This window comes from Mauremys reevesii, linkage group 26, assembly GCF_016161935.1.
Source record: "Mauremys reevesii isolate NIE-2019 linkage group 26, ASM1616193v1, whole genome shotgun sequence".
In the NCBI taxonomy this organism is placed as follows: domain Eukaryota; kingdom Metazoa; phylum Chordata; order Testudines; family Geoemydidae; genus Mauremys; species Mauremys reevesii.
Genome location: NC_052648.1, coordinates 9,116,803 through 9,139,221, shown reverse-complemented (window position 1 = coordinate 9,139,221; position 22,419 = coordinate 9,116,803). Strand labels below are relative to the sequence as shown.

Below are 22,419 nucleotides of genomic sequence, written 5' to 3'. Positions count from 1 at the left end.
TCTGTAAAATTGAGATACTGATTTCTTGTGTAAGTCACTTTATCGCTAAGAGCCAGGGATCATCACCACCACCACCGTAAAACACACACGCAAACTGGGGACTCTGATTCTGACAGGACGTAGGGGCAAAGCTGAAGAGATCTGGCTCGGCACTTTCCCTCATTTCCTCCTCCAACTCACTCTCTCTCTTTTTTTAATTAGACTCCCTTTGTCTCTTATTTAGAAAAGAAAAACCAAACCAAAGCGTAGCTGTAAAAAGCGGAGGTGGGGAAGGAAAACCAGGCATACATAAAGGCCTGGATATACTAAGGGACCTTGGTGGTGCAACACCTAATTTTCAGGCACCTAGCCACGCAGAGGAATCCACAAATCCTGGGTTAGGCGCCTGGGCTGCCCATTCAATACATGGGAAGAGAGGCCTTACCCCGGGCTCAGAGTTAGCAGGGGGAAGTCCTCCTGCACCGGTTCTTTGGTGCAGAATCAGGAGTGCTCAGAAACCAGCACCTGTTCATATTCTCCTCTGGCACTAGTTTACTCCTGACACCATATCACATGCACCTTGTACACGCTTGGTTTCAGGGCTGCCTCTAGCAGGTCAGATTTCTGCCTCACATATGGACTTTCAGCAGATCGAGGGACGTGATCATTCCCCTCTATTCGGCATTGGTGAGGCCTCATCTGGAGTACTGAGTCCAGTTTTGGGCCCCACACTACAAGAAGGACATGGAAAAATTGGAAAGAGTCCAGCGGAGGGCAGCAAAAATGATTAGGGGGCTGGAGCACATGACTTTTGAGGAGAGGCTGAGGGACCTGGGATTGTTTAGTCTGCAGAAGAGAAGAATGAGGCGGGGATTTGATAGCTGCTTTCAACAACCTGAAGGGGGGTTCCAAAGAGGATGGAGCTCGGCTGTTCTCAGTGGTGGCAGATGACAGAACAAGGAGTAATGGTCTCAAGTTGCAGTGGGGGAGGTTTAGGTTGGATATTAGGAAACACTATTTCACTAGGAGGGTGGTGAAGCACTGGAATGGGTTCCCTAGGGAGGTGGTGGAATCTCCTTCCTTAGAGGTTTTTAAGGTCAGGCTTGACAAAGCCCTGGCTGGGATGATTTAGTTGGGGTTGGTCCTGCTTTGAGCAGGGGGTTGGACTAGATACCTCCTGAGGTCCCTTCCAACCCTGAGATTCTATGACTGGCAATAGAGCTGCCTTCACAGACAAATCACACCAGCTGTGTTCACTACAAGATCGTTGATGGACTGCCAAGTAGGGCTGAGGTTAGCTTCACTATGGGTTACACACACAGTATCACTGAGTGGCTGGACCCTATAATACAGTTTAGCCTTCCATTACACCTGCCTACACCGGCTCTGAGCCCAAAAGGTAGAAAACGTAGGATTCTAGAGGGATTTTTAGAGCAAAAGTTTAGATGCCAAGTGAATTTAGGTGCCTTCAAGGTTAGGCCACAGCTGAGCAGGGGTTTTGTGGATCTCGGCGGTGCCTAGACCTAGGAGCTAAGCACCTAAGTTCCTGTGTGGATCTGGGCAAAAATACCCTTTGGAAAACGGGGCTGGACAACCTGTGGCTTCTGCCAAGCCACCTGCAAAGGTGAGTCCTCAGCACCCTCTACTGGGTGTTTGGCCAGCAGGAGATTAACAGGCTCAGGAGTTGCCCAGTGGCATTCTGGGACTCTGCATCATTGGTCACAATGAACAAGATTTTCCGAGTCAGAGGAAGCTTGGATGGTGAGAGTGACTGCTGCCTTTTCACAGATGTAGTGGAGACGTTTGTTGCAATTGTCATCATTCCAGTTATGCGGCAGGGGGAGTTGGTTTGTCAGAGTTGCACAGTCCTCATCCAGATAGTTATCTGGCTGGCTATCGTACCAAAATCTGGAGAGAAAAAAACCCCAAAAACATGAAAGTGTCAGCACCAGCATTTTAGAAACCAACAATGCAGATTTCTCTGCATCTCAGCTTTCCTCCCTGTGATGGGCCTTCCCCCTGGATGCAGCACCCACTCAATTTGCCATAAAAAGAAAAAAAATCAAATCAAATAGTTTTGTTTGAAATTTTTAATGGAAGTAACTTTGAATTTTGCAGCTGGCCGTGGTGTCAGCCGAGCCAGCGTTTGGCTCAGGAGCAGCTGTGTCCAGTCTGCTACCCACAGCACAGGAAGGATGTGGATAAACTGGAGAAGGATCAAAGAATGATGAAAGAATTAGAAAACCTGCCTTATCCTGATAAGCTATAGCCTGAGCTCCTAGAGTCTAACAAAGAAAAGTTTGCAGGGTGACTTGATCAGTCGATAAGTACCTAGGTGGCCAATATTTGATAATGGGCTCTTCAAAGTAGCAAGCAGAGGTAGAGCACAGTCAAATGGCAGGAGGCTGAAACTAAGCAAGTGCAGACTGGAAATGAGGCATATGTTTTATCAGTGAGGGTAGTGAACCACTGGAACAATTTACCATGGGTCATGATTTTTCAAATCAAGACTGGAGGTCTTTCTAAAAGATCTGCTCTTCGTCAAACAGGAATTGTCCTGGGGCAGTTCACTGGCTGGCCTGTGTTATACAGGAGGTCAGACTAGATGATCTGGTGGGGGGAGGGCAGGAGGAAGAGCGGGGGACACGTTATCCTGTTTGTCCCCCCTCAGTGCAGCTGTTGAATCAATGCCCGCTCCCACCTGTTCCCCTCCAGCGTTTCTTACAGAGCTGCTGCACAGCTGAGTGGGGAGATGTTTAGCAAGTGTCCTCCGGCCAGAGCACGCTGTGGAGGACCCTGCTGTATTACTTACTTCTCTTGGTTTAAGTCAGTGCCATCCACCCACTTCCACAAGTCTTCTTTGGCCACATCTGTCAGGCCAATCCAATAAATCAACTGCCTTTTCCGCTGGCTGAGAAAGACCTGGAGAAGGTTACAGACAGTGCCGCATCAGAGACGCTTCAATGTTTCTTCTAAGAAGCTCCACTCTGCTCTCAACCACAAATCGCACCAGGCCGCTGAACTGACAGAAAAGAGCCTTTTCCCAAAAGCATCCACTGCAGCAGGGGAAGGGATCCCAGCTGTCCCTGATAATCTAGGAGAGGAGGGGTCCTTCACTGTGGTACGTGTGCTCCCTGCTTTTCATTCCCAGAGATTTTAGCCCGTTAGTTGTTCTGTGATCCCTGGGCATCCCATAAATCAGAACTGGCTCCTCTATTGCAGTGGGTCTTAAGCTGGGGGTAAGAACAGGTGTCAGGGGGTCATGACCGCCCTGCCCTCCCCATTTTTGTCAACAAGGGAAAGGGCTCAATCTTGGGGGTCCCTAGTATGGACAAAGTCAAGACTTTCACCAGCCAAGTCCTCCAGCGGCCTCAGTTCTGAGGCCGTTTTGCTGCTCAGCGCCTGGCCTGGTGCTCGAATGTGGCATTCCCCCACCTACCTCCTCGTGGGGCCTGAACTGGTAGCCATGGTTACAGGCCACCCCAGAGCGCTCCGATCAGAGGGGGCCCACAGAACAGAGCTGGAGGAGTCCAGCTTAGTCCCTTCCTTCAGTGCTGGGGCCATATGAAAAATTCAGCTAGAATTTGGGACCCCCGGGAAAAGCTCCTCCCCTGGCACATCAGCCTGGGTCAACAGACCGATGGGGCCCGAGGCTCCTATTCCTCAGGCATTCCCCCCACCCCTGGGGGCCATTCAGTGCCTTCAGGAGGTGGGTCTGCAGAGCCTTGACCACTACCCACGCACAAGGCCGAATGGCCAGGTAGCAACCCATGCATTCACCCCCTAGCCTGGAAGGAGATTGAGACAGGAAGTGGCTTAACCCCTTGCCCCTCAGGGGCAGGAGAGAAGGAACAATCCTGCCCCAGGTGAAGCAGCTCCTGCGCAGAAGTGGCTGCAGCATGTGCTTTTTAGCCCTGCTTCAGCAGCTAAGGCACACACAAGCCCTATGCTAAGGGTCACGGGACAGCCCAGGTGGAAATGCCTTGGGCCAGGGCCATTGACTTGGGGTTCCTCAGCGCTTCCTCAAAGGTCAGGCCCAGGGTGGGCTTGCAAAAGGAGGCATTAAAAAAAACAAAAACCCACAACAGCCCTAGGAGGCGCCATGCTAATAAGTGGCTCACGTTACCTGCTCCTCCCGATCATTAATGATCACTAGATCGGCCTGTTCCTTCTGGCAGCTGCTCCTGCTGTTACTCCACGGTGACATAGTTGGAGAAAAGTAGTAGCATCGCCCTTTGTTTGAAATCCATTGGCAGGGGCACAAGGAACAGCTGACGTCTGAGGAGGGAGGAGAGGGAAATTGAGCACAGCTTGGCTCAGAACCGGGGGCTGCGTAAGAACAACCAGCACCTGACCTAAGCTGCTGTGCCCCTCCCGCTGGCTGGGTAGCTGCCATCTCGGCTCCAGACCTTTGCCCGAGACAGCAGGAGAGAGGGGCCTTCGCAGCTCAAGTGGGCAGCACTGCACCTGCTCTTTCCTTAAGGCCCATCCACACAGGTGGGCGTTCAGAGCTGCGACTAGGGACTCCTCGATTCTCCTTCCAGCCCTGCCACCGTAAGAGCCACTTCCCTGCTCAGGGCTTTAGTTTCACCCTCTGTGAACCGGGGACAATGGCACCGTACTCACTGTGGGGTTCTGAGGTGTTGGAGGACGGGGACTCCAAGGCACAGATGTTTGTGTGCAACGTCCACTGCAGTAACTGGGAGTATCTCCCTTCCACTTGCTCCATTTTGCTCTTGGCTTGCTTGGATTCCTCTAGAAGCTGCGTGTTGCGAGCCAGGAGCTGGGAATCTAGCAGAGGGAGAAGACACTACGTTTGAGGGTGGTGGCCCCTTTCCAAAGGCAGTCTTCTTCAGCAGCGGTCTCAGCACGGATATGAAAGCTAGGCCAATTGTGGCCTCACTCGACGGCCTCTTGGCCTTTAAGCAGGAGGCTGAGCTGGTCTGAAAGGTCTGTGAGAACAGCGTGGGGAGTGAGGCTGCCAGAATGGTCCTGCCTCTGAGCCCCAGCCTTCACACCGGCCATCTGGTTTTTCTGTGGCATTAAACTATTCTCTTTAGGTTGCTCTAACTGACCCCTCCAGCCTTGGGGATTTGAGGTGCCCATCACGCCAGGCACACATTGGTAGCCCACACTAGAAGCCAGTTACACTTGAGGAGAGTCATTCAGGATGAAATTGGGGAGGTGGAGGAGATGCTAAGAGAAAAGGAAACATTTGCTGGAGGCTTAAGATCTCAGATCTAGGGCTGGGGGTCAGAGATCTTCCTAGGAAAGGAGGTTCACCTAGACTAGAGGGACCATACTTTGCAAGTCAAAAAGTGTCGTCCAACTATTTCACCACCGAAAAGTTGTTACCACATGACACACGTTGAGTCACCCCTGCCAGCTTCTGACACAATAGCTTCCTGGGTACACTTCTCAGAGGCAAGGGTGTCCTGCTATCCACTAGCTCACTCTTGGGAACAAGTTTATCATAAAATAGCGAACCAGTGGACTTAGGAGGAGTGTTTTGGGGGGAGGGGAGGCCCAGCAGACTCAGGATCTCTGAACACACTTCAGCGGGGGAAAACATTGTTCTTTCCATTTAACAGGACAGGGAAGAACCCCCCCCCCCCCGCCCACACACACACAACCCTCATCCTTTCCATCAAAAATACTTACACAGGACACTCAGGGAAATTAGCGCCACCAGGAACAGCACACAGAGAACCACCACTATTGCTAGCTGAGCCCACAGAGACGTCTTCTGGGCAGGGGGCTGTGATTCTGGGCATACAGGGAAAAAGGAAAGCAAAAAAACCCCACATCGGTGTGCATCTGGGACAGACCCTATGCAGTATCCGCAGCAGAAGGAAGAAAGTCATAGGCCAGATCCTCAGCACAGCTCCTCCAGCGGCATACGTTAATTTACACCAGCTGGTCCTTAGCATTCATAAATAGCTACAGCATCCAGTGTCCTGGTGCGACAGGCCGGGCTTGGGAGGCCCGAAGAGAATGTCTTATCTGAGCTTATTATTAAGTGTTAGGTAGCGTCTAGAGACACCCTCCCCCCTGAGCCCTGGCCCCCAGTGTGCTAGGTGCTGCACATACACATTGTGAGAGGCAGTCTCTGGCCTGAAGAGCTTCCAATCTAAATAGCCAAAATAGACAGAGGGTGGCAGGGGAAACTGAGGCAGAGAGCGGCAAAGGCACTTGCCTAAGATCATCCAGCAGGACAGTGGCAGACCCGGGAATAGAGCCTCGTCTCTTGAGTCCCAATTCAATGATCCATCCACTGGGCCATGCTGTCTCTATGCAACGTAACACATGGGGACGTTGATATTCCAAGCCCCTCCCCGGGGCTCCCACCTGAGAAGCACCTGTCAGGGTTCCCCTATGGCTAACTGTTACCTGCTTTCTTCACATCTGTTTGCTGCAATCTGGGAGGAAATTTCAGATCCGCATAGATGACCCCATCTTCCTGACCCATCTTTCCTTTTCCCCACAGATCTGGGTTTCAGCTTCCTCCTCCTGTCAGACACCAGGCCGTGGCTAACGGAGACCGAGCACCATGTATCCCTCCAGAGCAAAGAGCGAACTGGGATCAAGGTAAGAGATGCAGTTAAAGGGCTGGGGTTGGTTATTGAATAATAAGATTAGCCATGTAAGCAATGGCGACCTCCAGGCCACAGGGCACTACTTGGGCCAGGAAGGGTTTTCCGAGTCTGGGAGGGATTGGAACAGGCCAGCTGGTGGATACGGGTGACAGGCCCCCAGGAAACGTGCGTGTGGGAGACAATAGGAGAAGGACTGAACGCCCCCCCAACTGCTCATTTCAGCACCTACACTCTGATACCTCAATTCAAGCAGCCGAGGCCAAAGCCTTACCTCGCACATCCAGACGGGTTAGTAAAAAAGCCAGCAAACATCAGAGAACTTGATTTAACACCACCACCTCTTAACTAGTGCTTTTCCTCCGTCGGTCTCAAAACACCTCACAAAGGAGGCCAGAGACATCGCCCCCGTTTTACAGATGGGGAAACTGAGGCAGAGAGAGGGGACGTGACTTGCCCCAGATCACCCAGCAGGCCAGTGGAAGAGCAAGGAATGGGACTCAGAAAACCTGGGTTCTAATCTAGTGATCTGTCCTCAAGGCCATCCTGCCTTCCCTAAGACTAATGGGAGGCCATGTGATCCGGAGCATAGGGCACTAGACAAGGAGTTGGGAGACCTGAGCTCTATCCTGGCTCTGGCACTGACTTGCTGTGGGACCTTGGCCAAGTCACTTTGCCATTCTGTGCCTCAGTTTTCCCATCTGAAAAACAGGCAGAATACTATTTGCCTCCTTTGTAAAATGCTTTGAGATCTCTGGATAAAGAACACCAGACAAGAACTAGGTAGACCAGAAAAGAAATATTACAGCAAGAATCCCAAAGAGCTGCCCCCATCACAGGGCAGGAAAAAACAAACAAACCCACAAACACCTTGCAAAGAAGAGATGCATGTTTAATTCTGCCCTCTCCCACCCTCCTCAGATCTACGGGGAAGTGAAAAGGGTCAGTCCCAAAGGAGGAACAGAAGACGTCTAAATAAAACCGAGGACAATGGCTCCCTCTTTCTTGAGGGCCCCTAGTAGGTGGCTGTCAGTGGAGCTCCCACCCAGTCACTGACAACACAAATCTTGCATGTGGCAGCTCCACCTCAGCAGTTGAACAGGGCTGGAGAAGGAACCCTTCTGAGACCAGGAAGCGGCTGCAGAGTCACCACCATGGTGGCACCGAGCTGGACGTTAGTAACTGGCTCACATTACTGTCTGGAATCGTTTTATTCCCATTCCCCCCCCCCCTTTTAAGATGGTATTTCTGGAGTCGGTTGATCTCGAATCCTGTCACGTGACAGGGACATTTAGTCACGTGGAGCCAGAAAGTAAAGCGTTGGCTTCTTGCCAGCACACACCAATCTTAGATCCTTATTCCACATGGCAAATCCTGCCATCAGATGGTCAGTGCTAACTTCGGCTGGACAGGAAGCAGTGAGTTAGCCAGAGGGGGGGGCGTGCCCCATCTACCCAGACACTCTGTTAATACAAGACACAGGAGGCAGCCGTTCTGCACCAGCAAAGCCTGAGCTGTGTCCGGCTTCGGACTTCAAGAAAGATGTGACCAAATTGGACACGGTGTCTGGAGGAGAGCAACAAGAAAAGGTTTAGCAAACCTGGACTCTGAGGAAGGGTTGAAAGAAATGGACACGTTTAGTCTAGAGCAGAGTTTCTCAACCTTTTTGATACCAGGGACCTGCTTTGTGCCTTCCTAAACTGTGTCAGGGAGATCTCAGGGACCGGCGCCAGTCCACGGACCGGTCATGGAGAAACACTGGTCTAGAGAAGAGAAGGCTGGGGTGGAGGGACCACACGATAACAACCTTCAAATATATACAAGGTTGATATCAAAGAGGACAGTGATCGGTTCTTCTCAGTGGACATGGAGAACAAGGAATCAACTTAATTTGCAGGAAGGGAGATTTAGGTTGATAATAGGAAAAAACCATCTAGAAGGAGAGCCAAGCCCTGGAACAGGTTATCTAGGGAGGTGGTGGAATCCCCATCCCTGGAGGTTTCGAAGAACAGGTCGGACAAACGCCTGTCAGGGAGAGTTTAGGTTGACTTGGTCCTGCCTCAGAACAGGGGGCTGGACTAGATGACCTCGCAAGGTCCCTGCCAGCCCGGCATTTCTAGGATCACGAAATAGCCTGCGTCTGCCAGGGTTGGAGGCAGTTCAGTGCCTGAGTTATTGAAGGCAGGGCAGGAAGGAAGGAGAACTTTAACTGTCAAGTTTCCCTCAGCACCGGAATCCCCATGCCACCCAGGCTCAGCCGAGTGTGGAAGTTGCACTAACAACCGGTCACGTTGTGAGTTCCCCATGCACTGCCTCCACAGGTGCAGTGGGGCAAACTCCTCTTTCAGGAGAGACCCGTCGGGCTCGTTTGTACAGGCCCTTACCGAGGAAAAGCAGTCGCATTTCCGACTCTGGGAAGAGTGAAATCTTCCTTTGCCCAAATCCCATCTCGGAGCTGGCTTGGTTGGAAGGTTTCACCTCAGATTTGTACATTTTCTTCACTGGGAACTAAAACGTGGTGCTTCCCCACCCCCACGTGCCCAGTGCAGTCCAGTGGCATGGGAGCATCTCAGACACACCTGCCCCAATGCCCCTCAATCCTGTTCTGCAGCACCCCACTCTGCTCTTCCAGCCCTGGCCTCCCCATGTGCGTACAGCTCAGCCCAGGCTCCTCAGACCCGCTCTGTAACAGCCCCTGCTCATCCAGCGCCCCCCATACAGCTCTGCCAGTGCACTGCATACCCGACTTGCAGCCCTCTGCTATCCCAGCTCGACCCCTCTCCAGCAGGGCCTAAGTCCTGACCCACAGTGCCCCCAGCTATCATCCCCTCGACCCACAGAGCTTACATGAAATACAGCCCCAGGCTCGATCAGTTTTGCTCATGGGAAGCTGCAGAAGTCCCCCTCCTAACATGGTTTGAATGGAGAGCTACTACCAGGGAGAGGTTGGGATACCAGGGGCCAGAGCTGCTGAGAGGGTACATGGCTTGTGCGCACATGGCCATGGCATCACACTGATCCTGGAGCGTCCCCCAGGGGTGGGTGCACACACACAGGCTGTGGGGTACGGCTCTGTTCATGGCACACTTACAGAGAAGATCAATACATAACTACTCTTGCTGGACAGTTGCAACATAACACTACTTTATTCTTAGACCACAGCATCATTGCAGACAAGAACCCCAAAACAGGGAGAGACAAAGCAGACTGCTCCCTAAAACAGAGAGGCATAACTCACCCCACCTTACTAGCCTGGCTGTCTGCAGCCTGACTGCTGCTAGCTCAGAACACATGCTTCCCGACAGAGCTTCCTAAGCTGCAAGCAGGACCAGGAAAACCCTCTGAAATTTAAAGTGACCGCCTACAATGTTAAAACCATTTGCAGTGCACTGCAGGGACAAATCCTTGTGTCAGCTTAAGGAGAAGGAATCTGTGTCCTCACAAGTCATCCTCTGTCATTGGTTTCTAACACAGGATGGGGGGGGATCTGGGGTTTTTATTTCAAGCCTCAGTGGCAATTCTAGGGAGCGTCACCCCTGGGTCCTCCCCTGAACAGCATGGCCAATCCTTTCCATTATGTTGCCAGGGTGAGCATTAGGCAGGTAGTAAACGGTGCAGGCTGGGCTTTACCTCCACCCTCCTCAGATGTAGGGGGAAGGGAAGAGTGCAGAATTAAACACGCATCTCTTCTTCGCAGGGTGGGGGTGGGTTTATTTTTTTCCTGCCCTGAAGCAAAACCCAGCTGGGGTCCCACCACCCTGTCTCCCCCAAGCAATCAGTAAGACACTACATCTGTAACTGCAGTCCCCCCAGACACAGCACTTCCTGACCAACGTTACAACGGGAGGAAGCATCTATTCACTCAGCAGCATTAGGAGAACGGTTATAAACGTGGACCATTGAAAGCCAGGGCATTAGCATTTAGGTCCCATCAACAAGCTGAACTCAGACCCCATATCTGCCCCTCCCACCCACAATCCAGCCTCACCCTCAAGCTGGGTAAATGACGCATCCATCGCCCAGCCTAACTCAGACCCGTTACTGCTATGGTCCAATCCCCATGCTCACCGTGGCCCATAGACCGCCCTACATGGGTATCTTTCTTACCTGCCAGAAGCTACCACCCAATCAACTCAACTTTAAACCTCCCCAGCTGAACCCACTAAAGCTACAAAAGGGTTTAAAAGAGGGAACGAGTGGGGGAGGCAAGGGGGTGGATGGTTTGGTGGAGGCAGTGTTGTCTATTGGTTAGAACAGAGGACTGGGAAGCAGGACTCCTGGGTTATATCCCAGCTCTATTAGAGGAGTTTTGTCTCGGGCCAGAGCGTGTGTGTAAAACCGGACTCCTGGGTTCTATCCCAGCTCTGGGAGGGAGCCCAGCCATGGGTCAGAGCTCATTATTCTGGCTGGTTCTGCAACCCTGTGTGACCCAGCCCACTTCCAGGCTTGGATGTGCTCTGCCCCCAAATCCCCAGCATGAAGATCCCTCTCCTTTGGCAGAGCTCGGACTGGGACCTGCCTGGCTTGGACTCCACTCTTCTTTTTAAGTGTAGCTAAAATGAAGACAATGGTCAGTGCCTCCTTGTCCGTATGCCCAGTTAAAACCCCAGCACTTACTTGGCAATGGCGTTCTCCGGTCTTCTGCTGTGGGTATGAGCCGCGCAGAGCGAGTGCTCAGACGGGCTCTCTTCTCTCCTCGGGCAGAGGAGCACCCCGGGGCTGCAGCTGGCCCCAGCACACGTCCTCCTGCTCCCTGAACTGTGTCCAAAAGCACCGTGGGGAAGACATTGAAGACAGGAGTTCTTGTTTCTTTAGCTGCACAGTTCCTCTTTTAGCAGGCAGAAGGTGAATTGCTAATGTTGAAAAGCCCTTGAGTAACCAGCTCTGTGGGATGTCCCAAACGAGCGCTGAGTCCCCAGAGGCCGAGATGGGAGAGCCGTCCATCCACCACCAGTCTGATTCCCCTGTGGTCCGTTCCCCCGCTCCCTTGTTCCACAGCCCAGCAGAGCTCAGCACATGGAACGTTTAAAACTCCTGCAGTGCCGCCTCCGTGTTCCCAGTCCGAATTTCAATGCCTCACCCTTAGTTCTAGCCCCATCTATTGCTCCAGCTCTGATCTGTCCTGGTCCTTGCATCCGGCGGACAGTTCACAGGCCCGGCCCCAGCATGTGGTTACAGCTACTTAGCACATTGTTATTTTTCTATTAACACATTATCAAAAGCAAGCTGGAATCCAGGCAGACAAATGCACTTGTGTGGCACTTGGGGACAGAGCTGGCTGGGAATTCCCTTGGCATAGGGGTGGGGAAGGCCAGTCTGGCATCCAGCTAGCCTGGCTGGCATCCAGGCAATAGGGTGCCCCTGGCATGGAGGTATTACCAAGGAAAGAGGCCTGGTGGAATTTAGAGCAGCCTGGGCGCTGCTCTGACCTGCTGGGAGATCGACCTGGGGCCAAGGACCCAGGGAGCACATTTGTGCCACGTGATTGGCACAGGTCAAACTGGGCCCACAATCGGGATTGAGGTGGGGGTTGTGTTTTTCTTTCTTCCCCACCCCCTTTCTGTATTGATTCCACCTCAGGGTTTCCCTCCAGCCATCACCCCCTCCAGGACAGGAAAAGGCACCTGGTTCCCATATCTTCACTCCCTGCCCCTTAGTGAATGCCTTCCCCAGCTGAATGCCAACCCCACCAGGCAGCTGCTACGGAGCGGCTCCTTCTGGTCAAAGCAGGGAACTTCCTGTGACAACAGCATCAGCTCAGCTCTAGGAGCCGACCGCAGGCCTGGTCTTTGTAGGTTTGAGCAGAAACCAGCTGCACCCAGGTTTCATTCGGGTGGGAGGAGACGCTGCTGGAGCTACCAGAGCAGGGCCAGCTCCACCCCCCTGCTCGAGCGCATTCCCTGCCGTTTAATAGCTTCCTTTTCACTGACAGCAGCAGTGGATGCTGCCTGCCTGCCCCTTTACAGATGGTTCACGTGCCAGAACCGTGCTGCCATCAGCATCACCCGCCAGCCCAGGGGTGTGAAAAGGAACTTGGGGGCCTGCTTCTGTCTCCCTTTCTAGCCATCACAAAGGGCAAGAGGCAGCATTTCAGCAGCTGATCTAAATTAATCATTTAAATTAGAGCTGGGGATGCAAAAGGCCCCCCAGAAAGTTCCCTGTCCCAGCAGAGTCACAGATGGGGCTCACCAACTTCTCCCAGTCTTGAGCTTAACATGCCTACAAAGGCAGGGTTAGCTCTGCAATTCCACCCCCACTCTGGCTCCCCTAGAATATACCTGGTGAAAGCCATTAAAAGCCCTGAGCAGAGCTCCCAGGGCACACCTGCTAGGAAGCCAAGGGCCTCTCGTCAGGCTGGGGCTCTGCCCTATTTCCTGCAGGAGTCTCATGCAGAGCAGGTGACACTGTTTAACCTGAGAACACATTTCACCTGGATGCTCGTTCGCCTCCTCTTAGCAGCCAGGGCGGCTCCCAGAGCTCTGCTGTGTGGTTTCCTGGGTGGGCCTGGCTTTCATTATAAGCCGGGGGTCTAGGGGATTCTCTCTCTGCATTGTTAGTAGGGCCAGTTTGTGGGTGGGGGAGGGAAAGGAAAAAACTTAGGGGTCTCCACAATGTAGCAGAAGGAGCTGGTGGGCTTTTAGTGCATCTTCACCTGGTGAAACAGGTAAGAAGCTGGTGTTTGCACCTGCTTTCTCCTGCCCTTAGGCCTGAACCTTTCCTAGAGTCCATCATATATTTCTTGGGGTGTAGTGTTGATCCCCGCTGGGGGAGGGGGGGGTGATATGTGCCCTGGGCTCCCAATCACACTCTCATTGTAGTGCTGAATTTGTAATGAAAGAGGTGCCGGGGCTCAAGCAATTGTTTTATAGTCATAAGGGCTATGAACTCCCAAGCCTGGAGGTGCTGGGGCTTAGCCTGATGGCTAATTAACCACTGTCTCATTCAATACGAGGCATTTAAGCTGCTTGTGACTGTCCTCTGTATTTCTTATACCTGGCTAGATGAAGCACCATGTCGTCCCGTGGTTCCTTGGTGGCCCTGGGGCTTGGTTCCCAACCCAGGTGCAGCACCCCCATGCAAGTGCAAACAACTCCCTTTTCTACTCTGCACTTTCTTCCGCACAAGAGCCAGCCTCTCCCCCCACTCAGCCAGGAAGACTTCTTTGAGAACTTTGAGGGGTATGTGTCTACTATCTATTTATCCTGGGGCTGCCCCTCCCTGATGGCCCTGGAGATAAGGCCCTAGGTATCTACGGATTCCTGGCAGTGCCCTGCCGTATGCTGCATCTTCTGGAGGAACCAGCTCTGGGAGGGAGAAGGGAGTTGAGGGCTCCCTTCAGTTCTCTGCCTCTGCTGAGACTGCAACTGGTGCCCAGTGTTAGCTGCTGGGGGTTAGACCAAGACCCCAACACCCTTCACGTGAGCCTCCAAAAGGGCCTTTGATATTATCCGCCTCTGTTGGCGACTGAGCTGGTTCCCCTCTAACCTAGCGCCGAATGGCTGGACTCAGCTAGTTCCCAGCGGGCTTGGCTCTGCCCTTTACCCCTGGGCACAGCGGGTGTGGAACGCTCCCGTGCTGAGTTATTACTGCTTTGCGTAGTACTAGCAGCTCGAGACCACTGGGGGCCCCTTGGTGCTGGGTACTGTCCGAACGCACGGTGAGATGGCCTCTGGCCTGATGCACCAACTGTCTACATGGATGAGAACGAGGTGCAGAGAAGGTCCTTGCCTGCGATCGCACAGCTGATCAGTGACCAAGCTGGGCCACGGGGAAATGACCCCATTATGGCTTTTAACCTATGGTGACAATCCATACTCTTCTCACCCGGCTTTCTCACGCAAGCAGGGAGCTACCCGCTCAGTGCAGGCTGGGTATCCACGGGACTCCTTCCCTGCACTACGCCCGGGAGAGGCGACTGTGTTTGTAACTTGGAAGCTCTCAGTGGAACCGATTCTCTGGGGGCTTCTGGTCTCCTTCTATTGTATGTATGCTGGCCAGATGCGTGGACATGGGGGAGAATCCTGGGGTGGGGAAGGGAGTTGGTATCAAATAGGAGGAACTTCTTCCCAGCCTCTCCTTTAAAGAGCCTTGCCCCACCTTCACCCAGGGTATCTCTGCCAGGGAGTTAGATACAAGCAAAGAAATGTGAGACTGGAAGGGACATCCACAGGTCATCTATTCCAGTCCTCTGCACTTGAGGCAGGACTGAATCTGGGACAACTCTCCCATTGCTAATTAAGGGGCTTTCCTGTTCCCCAGGGCTCTATGCCGACTACTACAGCAGAGATTCCCCCCTAGTGTTACAGGCTGAGAACTGTAACATGGGAAGGAGACCCTTCTCTCACTCCCCACTCCTTCAAAGTGACCCAGTTTCAGGAGATGGCGGGGGCTGAGGGGCATGGAGGGGGAATTAATCAAGAAACTAGCTCTTGTAGAGATTGTGGGAGGGAGCCTGACTGACCCAACAGCTCATCTCTCCCAAATGTACCATACCCTGGGCTTCCCTCCTTAGTCACATGGTGCCAAAACATTACAATGATGATCTTGCTTGCAGGGTATATCTAGTGGGCAGCAACAGAGTCAGGGTGAGAACAGGTCTTACGGGTAGTACCCTGAGTATTTGCACCACAGCTAGCAATCAGCATTTCTTTCAAGAGCTAAATGCTTGACTGTCTGGTTAAACAAAGCTTAACGCTATTTGCAATAGCACCAGCTGCTTGCATCCTAGTGTTGCAGTCATTCCAGAGACTATTCCGTCCCCTCTTGAAACACATCCTTGGGTATCTCTTGAGCTCCTGTCTAGGGTGCTTGAATGGCCTTCCCCCAGGTGAGCACCTCGACAGCCCATCTGCACAAGCAATAGTAGTAACTGGAACAGAGCCCTGGTCTCTGGTGTCCCATTTCTGTTCCTTTAGCTGCTGCACCACACTCACTTCCCTAACCTTGTGGCCCAAATAGGTAGGGACACATAGGTATCTTTCTATGCCCACCCAGTAGTAGCACTTCCAATCCAGAGCTGCGCTCCTGGTCTCTAACCCAGCCACTCCACCGTCTCCGTGGCTGAGTGATGCTGACCCAGTCTGCAATGCAGGGGGGAAAGTGCTGTGTTTACCTGCACTGGGGGCTGGAAGCCCCTCTGGGATTCCCTTGTATTAATGAATCCTAAAGACGTTGCCTCGGTTGCAGCCACACCAGAGTACCTGGGTGTTTGCCTGTAAGTAGGTAACCCAGCTAGTGACAGGTGCCCGCTGTAAGTGATCCAGGCCCGTGTGCAGACCCAGCTCAAGGCCTGCGTGCTTGTTCATCCCAGCTGCAAGCCCGGTTAACCTTGGGTGGGATCCCGGCTGTCTTGCTTGTAGGAGCTTCTATGACCTGAATGACATTTTTGGGGCTGACTCGTTCGAGTGCGACTCCTCACTGCCCGACGCCCAGCTGATCCAGAGGATTGTGTCTCAAGTGGAGTTCTACTTGTCTGATGAGAACCTGGCCAAGGACGCCTTCCTCCTGAAGCACGTCCAGAAGAACAAATTGGGCTTCGTCAGCATCAAACTGCTGACCTCCTTCAAGAAGGTGGGTGGTTCCCTCTTGCTGCTCACAGCCTGGTGCATGTGGCTAGAGCCGTGTTTCTCTAATGTGGCTGCATGTGGCTTTTCTTGAGGCCACCGCCTCCTGGGCTGTGATTGTCCTCCCCCCCCCCCACCTTCCAAAGCAGGGCCTCCTCCCTGTTGCTCCTGGATGCCTCTGATGCTCCTTGGTGTTGGTTGTTGGGGCCACCATCAGGGGTTGGGTCCTGCCCCCCTCTGGAATCACCGGGGGCACAACGCTGTAGGAGCAGGCAGCCAGTGAGTCCCCCACCTTCACGGGGCGGTGGGGCTCAGGCTCTGGGCTTCAGCTCGGGGGTGGCAGGGCAGCAGGCTCTGGCTGTGGGGCTTTAGGGTCCAGCCCATTGGCTTCGGGCTCCATCCTCTGGCCCTGTCCTCCTGCTGCGAGACTTTGGGCTCTAGTCGCAGGGCTCCAGCCCTCGCTGCCTCCCCCAGCCCCCCACATCCCGTCGCCCCTGGCCCTCCCCCAGGGCTTAATTTGTCCCCAGGCTTGGCGGGGCTGAGTAAATCTGCTGTGAAAAGTGATACTTGTATGTTTGTTAATATCACTTTTCACAACAGACTTACTAGCTAGCAATAAATAAATTACCATGATTGGGACGTGTCTGTGCATATTTATTTGAGGGGGAAAAAGGTGAGTGTGGCCACCAGCCAGCGTTGGTGACCGCACTCTGAGGCCACCAAAAAATTTGTCCAGAGAACCCCTGGACTAGAAGGAAGCTAGGACTGGGTGTAAGTGCTGTAGCCTTTAAGAGGAAGGACCAAGCCAATATCCTGATCACATGCTAAAGTGTAGCTTGACCTCCTCTGGCCCTTACAGGGCTCAGCTTTGACCTGGGTCATGGCCTGCCCCCTGGCCATTTCAAATGGATACAGCATTCCTCGCCCCTCCTCATCCTAAACTGCTGTGCAGCCTTGCTCTGTTATCAGTTGTGCTTCACCCCAGAGGTGGCTGCATTTCAGAGGTAGATGGAAGTGGGTGGCTTGTAAAGTCTTTTAGGATCTTTCGGGATGAAAAGTGCTCGATGTAGATGTTAAGATTTAACTGTTTGTTTGGCACAGATTTTCAAAAATGGAGGGGGGGGCCTCAAGTTAGGTTCTTAAATTGCATGATTGGCTCTGGGAAAGAAAAGCAGTCTCATTTTCAGAAGTGCTGAGAAAGAAGCGACGTTCATTGCCTGCTCCAGGAGGTAGTGGTTGTCCAGCACTGGTAGAAATGGGGTCCTTTGCTTGTGAGACTAACCTCAGGTTCCTATTTTGAGAAAAATTGGCCTAAACAGACGCATGTCAGCGGCCTTTTATGGAAGTCTACATATTCAAGCTCTGACTCATGTTTAGCTTGTGGGTGAATGTTGTGTGTGCTCTGACTGTACATAATCAGTCTGCTTGAACACACACAGGCCTATCCAAACTGCTTCAAATTTGGTCAAACCATCCTCTGCTGGCCACAGACTGAACACACTTCACTTGAAGCAGGAAAGACCTCGCTTTTTAAGGGTGGAGTGGTACAAGAGTGGTTAAATATTGGAATAAACTGCCTAGGGAGGTTGTGGAATCTCCATCTCTGGAGATATTTAAGAGCAGGTTAGATAAATGTCTATCAGGGATGGTCTAGGCAGTATTTGGTCCTGCCATGAGGGCAGGGGACTGGACTCGATGACCACTGGAGGTCCCTTCCAGTCCTAGAGTCTATGAATCCTGCTGGAAAGCGAGTCTTCACCTTAGCCATACCCAGTCAGCTGTCTGTCCATATTCAAACCAAGCAAAGGCACCTAACCGAGAGCGATTGCCCACTGGTGGAGGTGAGGGGGAATCTACCAAGGGAAGTGTTGGGTTCTTCATAATCTTCAAATAAAAAAAAAAAAATATTTCTGGAAGAGGAGGTTTAGCCAAACATGTTACTGGGATCAGTACAGGTGTAGCTGGGCTGGAAGTTTCTGAGCTGTGTTATGCAGGAGGTTGGACTCAATGATCTAATGGTCCCTTTCAGCCATACCATCTATGAAACCTCTGCTCCCTTCCTTCCCACCTGCCCTTGAAAATAAGTTAGAACCAAACTCTGTGCTGCAGACAGCTGAGCTCTTCTCATTTCTGGCTACTGGTCTGGGGGGAAACCCAAGCGCTAGCTAGACTTCTGTGAAAGCAGCTGAGGGCAAAGAGGAGGAGCTTTGTTCCTAGAGGCCATAGTAGGGAAAGGAGGGGTGAACAGATGGGCTTTAGAGGACAGCAGTAGGAGAAGGGAACAAGGAAAGCAGAGGAACAGAGTGGGCAGGAGGAGGAGGACATGATTGTATTAAAAGACCAGTTAAAGCACATCAACACTCTGCATGTGCTGGTGGTTCCCCAGAGATGTAACCTGATAAGCAATGGGAGGTCAGGGCAATCCTCTCTGGATGATGCATGCTATGGAAAAGCTATGAGAGCTGGGAAGTGTTCTTTTCCCCCCACCCCCGCTCCCCACACACCCTGTTTCCATAACTGGTGTCGTTTTAAGATGGAGCTTGATAAACCTTTGGGGTTCTATGACTGGATTGCCTGCAATGGCAGGGGACTGGCCTCAGTGACCCAAGAGGCCTCTGCTGGTAACCCTCTGGGATCTCCGGCCCTGTTCCATTGAGCAGCGTGCGCTTCCAGGGCTCTATCCAAATAGCCAAGGGCCAGGCGCATGCTGGACAGCGTCAGGGCACGTTCCTCCCAGGCAACATGCTTCAGCTTGGAGCGGGAGGCTCCCCTCCAGCAGGAAGAGGTAGGGAGTCACTCTCCACAGAGCGTTTGGACCAGGACAATTTCCGGAAGCTTCCACCAGAGCAACATTTTTATTCGTCTCTCTCCCCTGGTGCTTCCCTCCTGGATCTGTTCCATACACAACTTTCCCACTGCCTGTCCTCTCAGCACAGAGGCACTGGGGGTGAAATCCTGCCCAGGGCTGGGATGGGCATAAAGGAAGCGGGAACACCATTCTGACTGGCTGCTTGGGGGGGGGGGTACGAAAGGAACCGAGGGCGTGTGGGGAGCCGTGCCCCCTTTCCATAGCTGCACATGGACACTACCAGAGCTCCTGGTGCAGAGGGTTCTGTGCAGATACATACCAAGAGTAGGGGGAGTCTTTGAATATCCTCATGGCAGGAGAACATTGTTTCCCTTTTCTCTCGCTGACAGGTGAAATACCTAACTCGAGACTGGAGGCTCACTCTCTACGCCCTGCAGTTCTCGGAGCTGCTGGAGGTGAACGAAGAAGGGACTAAGGTGAGAAGGAAAATTCCCATCCCGGAGTCTCTCCTGAGCATCCCGCCAAGCAAGCTGCTCCTGGCCTGGAACCTCCTACCCCAGGAACAGGGCGTGTCGCCACCGCTCCAGAAGAGCTTCATTGAGACCATCACTAAAATGTTCAGCCCCTTTGGCGCCATCGCCTCCATCCGCATCCTGAGGCCAGGCAAGAAGCTGCCTTCTGACGTGAAGAAGTATTCCTCCCGCTACCCCGAGCTCCTGACCAAGTGCTGCGCCTTGGTGGAGTATGAAAACCTGGAGAGTGCCAGGAAGGCTTATGAGGAGCTGAACTGTGGCCAGGGCTCCCCCGGCAGGGAGAGCATCAAGGTGGTTCGTCTCTCCGGGAAGGGCTCCAAAAAGAAGAGTGGGGATGATGTGGAAGAGGTGGAGCTAGTGGACCAGCTGGGCAGGAAGCAGCAGGCGTCGGAGACGCTGGCCTATGCCGCGGGAGACTCTTTCTTCTGCAGCTCTTCGGAGTCCGACAGCATGCTGGCTTCCCCTCCCGTCCTGATGCAGAAGTATCTCTCCACTCCGATGTGGTCCGCCTGCAGCCTGGGCGTGAGCTTCAAACCTGGCTTCTTCAGCAGCCCTCAGGCCAGCCCTCTTCTCCCCAATAAAAGTCTGGCTCACCCCCACTGCCCTTCGCCCCTGGCTGCCGAGCTGGGCAACGGTGGCTCCTCCAGCCCAGATACCAGTCCCGAGTTCCGACGATTGTCCGATTCCTGCTGGGACAGCGGGATCGGCTCTGGCAGCTCATGGGTCCAGCGGCGACGGGTGGCTGCCCATAGCCAGTCTCTGGAAACCAGAGCTCTACCCTGCAGCAATCTGGCATTAAGAAAGATGACAGATTCCTTTGGCCTTCGACCTGGAGTGATGCGCCTGCCCCATGGGCCAGATGGCACCAAAGGCTTCTACAACAGCATCGGGAGAGGAAAGCTGGTCCTAAGACACTAGTGTGTCATTGTGGTTCTTTTGGGTTTTTTTTGTTCTTCTCTCAAGTAAATTAACCTCTTTCCAGGGTCACTGGGATATCCGCTAACGACGTAAGCACAGCCCTGCAGGAAGCTGGAGTCTGAAGTATTAGAAACTTAGGGGTTAAGAGGAATGGTCAACGAATAGTCGGCTTGGGAGGTGAGATGCTGAGGAAGAGGATGTACCAAACAACCACCATTTCTCTCTCGCTGTAGTGGCTGCTTCTGTCCATGTGCTGTCTAGTATCTAGACTTTCTAAGCTGAGCCATGCTGCTGAGATTTTATTGTAGCTAAGGGTTTTATTCCACTAACTCCCAAGCTATCCGCTACCAAATAGTTGCATGTATATCTCAGCCTGCACCTATCACTAGCAAGACTCAGGGACTTGTTCCTCTTTCTGATCCAGTAATGTAGCCTTCAGTTCTCAGAGCAGTGTCACCTACGGGGGGAGTTTATACCCTTTCAGAACCAGACTTTCAGGATGTGGTACTCTGTAACGGCACAGCTTGGCAGCAGATGATGTAAATAGGTTGTTTCTAAAATGGAGTATTATCTGTGTTGACATGAGAGGTTATGCAGATGGAATGTTAAAATGATCAATAAAGAGAGTTGAAGTATTCCAGGCACCTGCTGTACCATTTGAGCTGTTGCTTTCTCCCTGCATCTCTTTCCTGAGTTCTCTGCAGGCTGCAAAAATATCTCCCTCTTTGAAAACTTTTTGCTTTCAAAATGAGTTTCCTAGCACAGGGCTGCTCATTTCATCCTGTACCTAGGCTGATTCACTGCCTCCTGCCAGGGATTAAATTCAAGTCCCCCTACCCCAAAGGAATAGACGCTTATCCCACAGACTCAGAGAATCTTCACTATTGGTATGGGTTCTATGACACAATTAGCAGGTCTGCCCTCTACAGGATGGAATCAGGGCACTGTTTCATTACTGTATCAGCCACTGGCAAGGTAATTTTGGGGTGAGAGTCCCTTCCCCACCCATATAGACTTTGTCTCCCAAGCAGCTTGTTTTGTTCATTCAATAAAAAGGTGTCATGTTCTCTTCCCTAGAACCCACATGGTTGTAGACACTACTTCTGTGTCTGCTCTGAATACTGATCTTGGTAAAACTTTTAATAGATCTGCAAAAGAGGGAAAAAAATGGGGGATCTATGGGGGGTTAGCATCCTTGTGGGGGATGGATAAGTACTTATCTACCTTCCAGGACTATAGCAAAGTTGAAATCACTAGTTTGCAACCGAGGATTCTGCATTTTTACAAAGTGCTTTCTACAGCCTGGTTAACACTTCAAAATTAACTTGTGTGAGCTACATTGCTCAGTGGTCTGACAAATTCACACCCCAGAATACTGTACCCTTGGTATAGGTGCAGCCAGGCCCATGGAAGAATTCTGTCAATCTAGCTCCTGCCACTCAGGAAGGTGGATTACCTACCTCAATAGAAGAACTTCTTCTATGGCAGAAGGAAGTGTCTACCCTATGGTGCTACAGCAGCGTAGGGTAGATAGAACCTATTTGCACAATAGTACTTTGCACATCACAATGTGGTTTCTCCAGGGAATTCTAACGCAGCTGCCTAATGTAATGGCATCCCTGGCTGGGAACACCAGCGGGGATCAAACCAGGTTGCCTGTACTGTGAGCCTCCACTACTTAAGTGATGAGGAAAAGTTCATTAACTCAGCAGTTCTCAGCCTTTCCAGATGACTGTCCCCCTTTCAGGAGCCTGGTTTGTCTTGTGTACCCCAAGTTTTACCTCCCTTAAAAATAGGGTGACCAGACAGCAAATGTGAAAAATGGGGAGGGGGATGGTGGGGTAATAGGAGCCTATATAAGAAAAAGACCCTAAAATCAGGACTGTCCCTATAAAATTGGAACATCTGGTCACCCTAGTTAAAAATGATAACAGGGCCCCTGGAACAATTTGTAGTGTGAGGGTGCTGAGAGCCATTGAACAAAACTATAAACCCTCTATATAATGGAAACCACTTCAAGCCAG

At 52.2% G+C, this 22,419-nt stretch overlaps 2 protein-coding genes across 2 annotated transcripts; one reads left to right on the top strand and one right to left on the bottom strand.

Moving 5' to 3' along the window:
• Positions 1-1,154: 1,154 nt before the first annotated feature.
• Positions 1,155-12,930, bottom strand: LOC120391523 (CD209 antigen-like protein E). Its single transcript, XM_039515204.1, has 7 exons — positions 11,190-12,930; positions 6,370-6,556; positions 5,641-5,745; positions 4,606-4,770; positions 4,106-4,257; positions 2,792-2,901; positions 1,155-1,887 (listed from the first exon to the last, which is right to left on the bottom strand). Exons 2-7 carry the CDS (start codon positions 6,446-6,448, stop codon positions 1,692-1,694), a joined length of 807 nt encoding a protein of 268 aa, XP_039371138.1. The 5' UTR covers positions 6,449-6,556; positions 11,190-12,930; the 3' UTR covers positions 1,155-1,691.
• A 143-nt stretch (positions 12,931-13,073) lies between these two features.
• Positions 13,074-21,048, top strand: LOC120391522 (la-related protein 6-like). The gene is made up of 4 exons (XM_039515203.1): positions 13,074-13,236; positions 13,574-13,750; positions 15,932-16,142; positions 19,334-21,048. The coding sequence occupies exons 2-4, from the start codon at positions 13,584-13,586 to the stop codon at positions 20,393-20,395; spliced, it is 1,440 nt and encodes a 479-aa protein (XP_039371137.1). The 5' UTR covers positions 13,074-13,236; positions 13,574-13,583; the 3' UTR covers positions 20,396-21,048.
• Positions 21,049-22,419: the final 1,371 nt, after the last annotated feature.

What these genes read in the sequence shown, in the direction of transcription:
- LOC120391523 (XM_039515204.1), bottom strand. Translation starts at nt 6,448, where the DNA reads ATGGGTCAGGAAGATGGGGTCATCTATGCGGATCTGAAATTTCCTCCC. An exon ending in AACAGATGTGAAGAAAGCAG is followed by an intron (nt 5,746 to 6,369) that starts GTAACAGTTAGC and finishes CTGTATGCCCAG; the next exon opens with AATCACAGCCCCCTGCCCAG. An exon ending in ACTGACTTAAACCAAGAGAA is followed by an intron (nt 1,888 to 2,791) that starts GTAAGTAATACA and finishes TTTTCTCTCCAG; the next exon opens with ATTTTGGTACGATAGCCAGC.
- LOC120391522 (XM_039515203.1), top strand. Translation starts at nt 13,584, where the DNA reads ATGTCGTCCCGTGGTTCCTTGGTGGCCCTGGGGCTTGGTTCCCAACCC. An exon ending in TTCTTTGAGAACTTTGAGGG is followed by an intron (nt 13,751 to 15,931) that starts GTATGTGTCTAC and finishes TCTTGCTTGTAG; the next exon opens with GAGCTTCTATGACCTGAATG. An exon ending in TGCTGACCTCCTTCAAGAAG is followed by an intron (nt 16,143 to 19,333) that starts GTGGGTGGTTCC and finishes TCTCGCTGACAG; the next exon opens with GTGAAATACCTAACTCGAGA.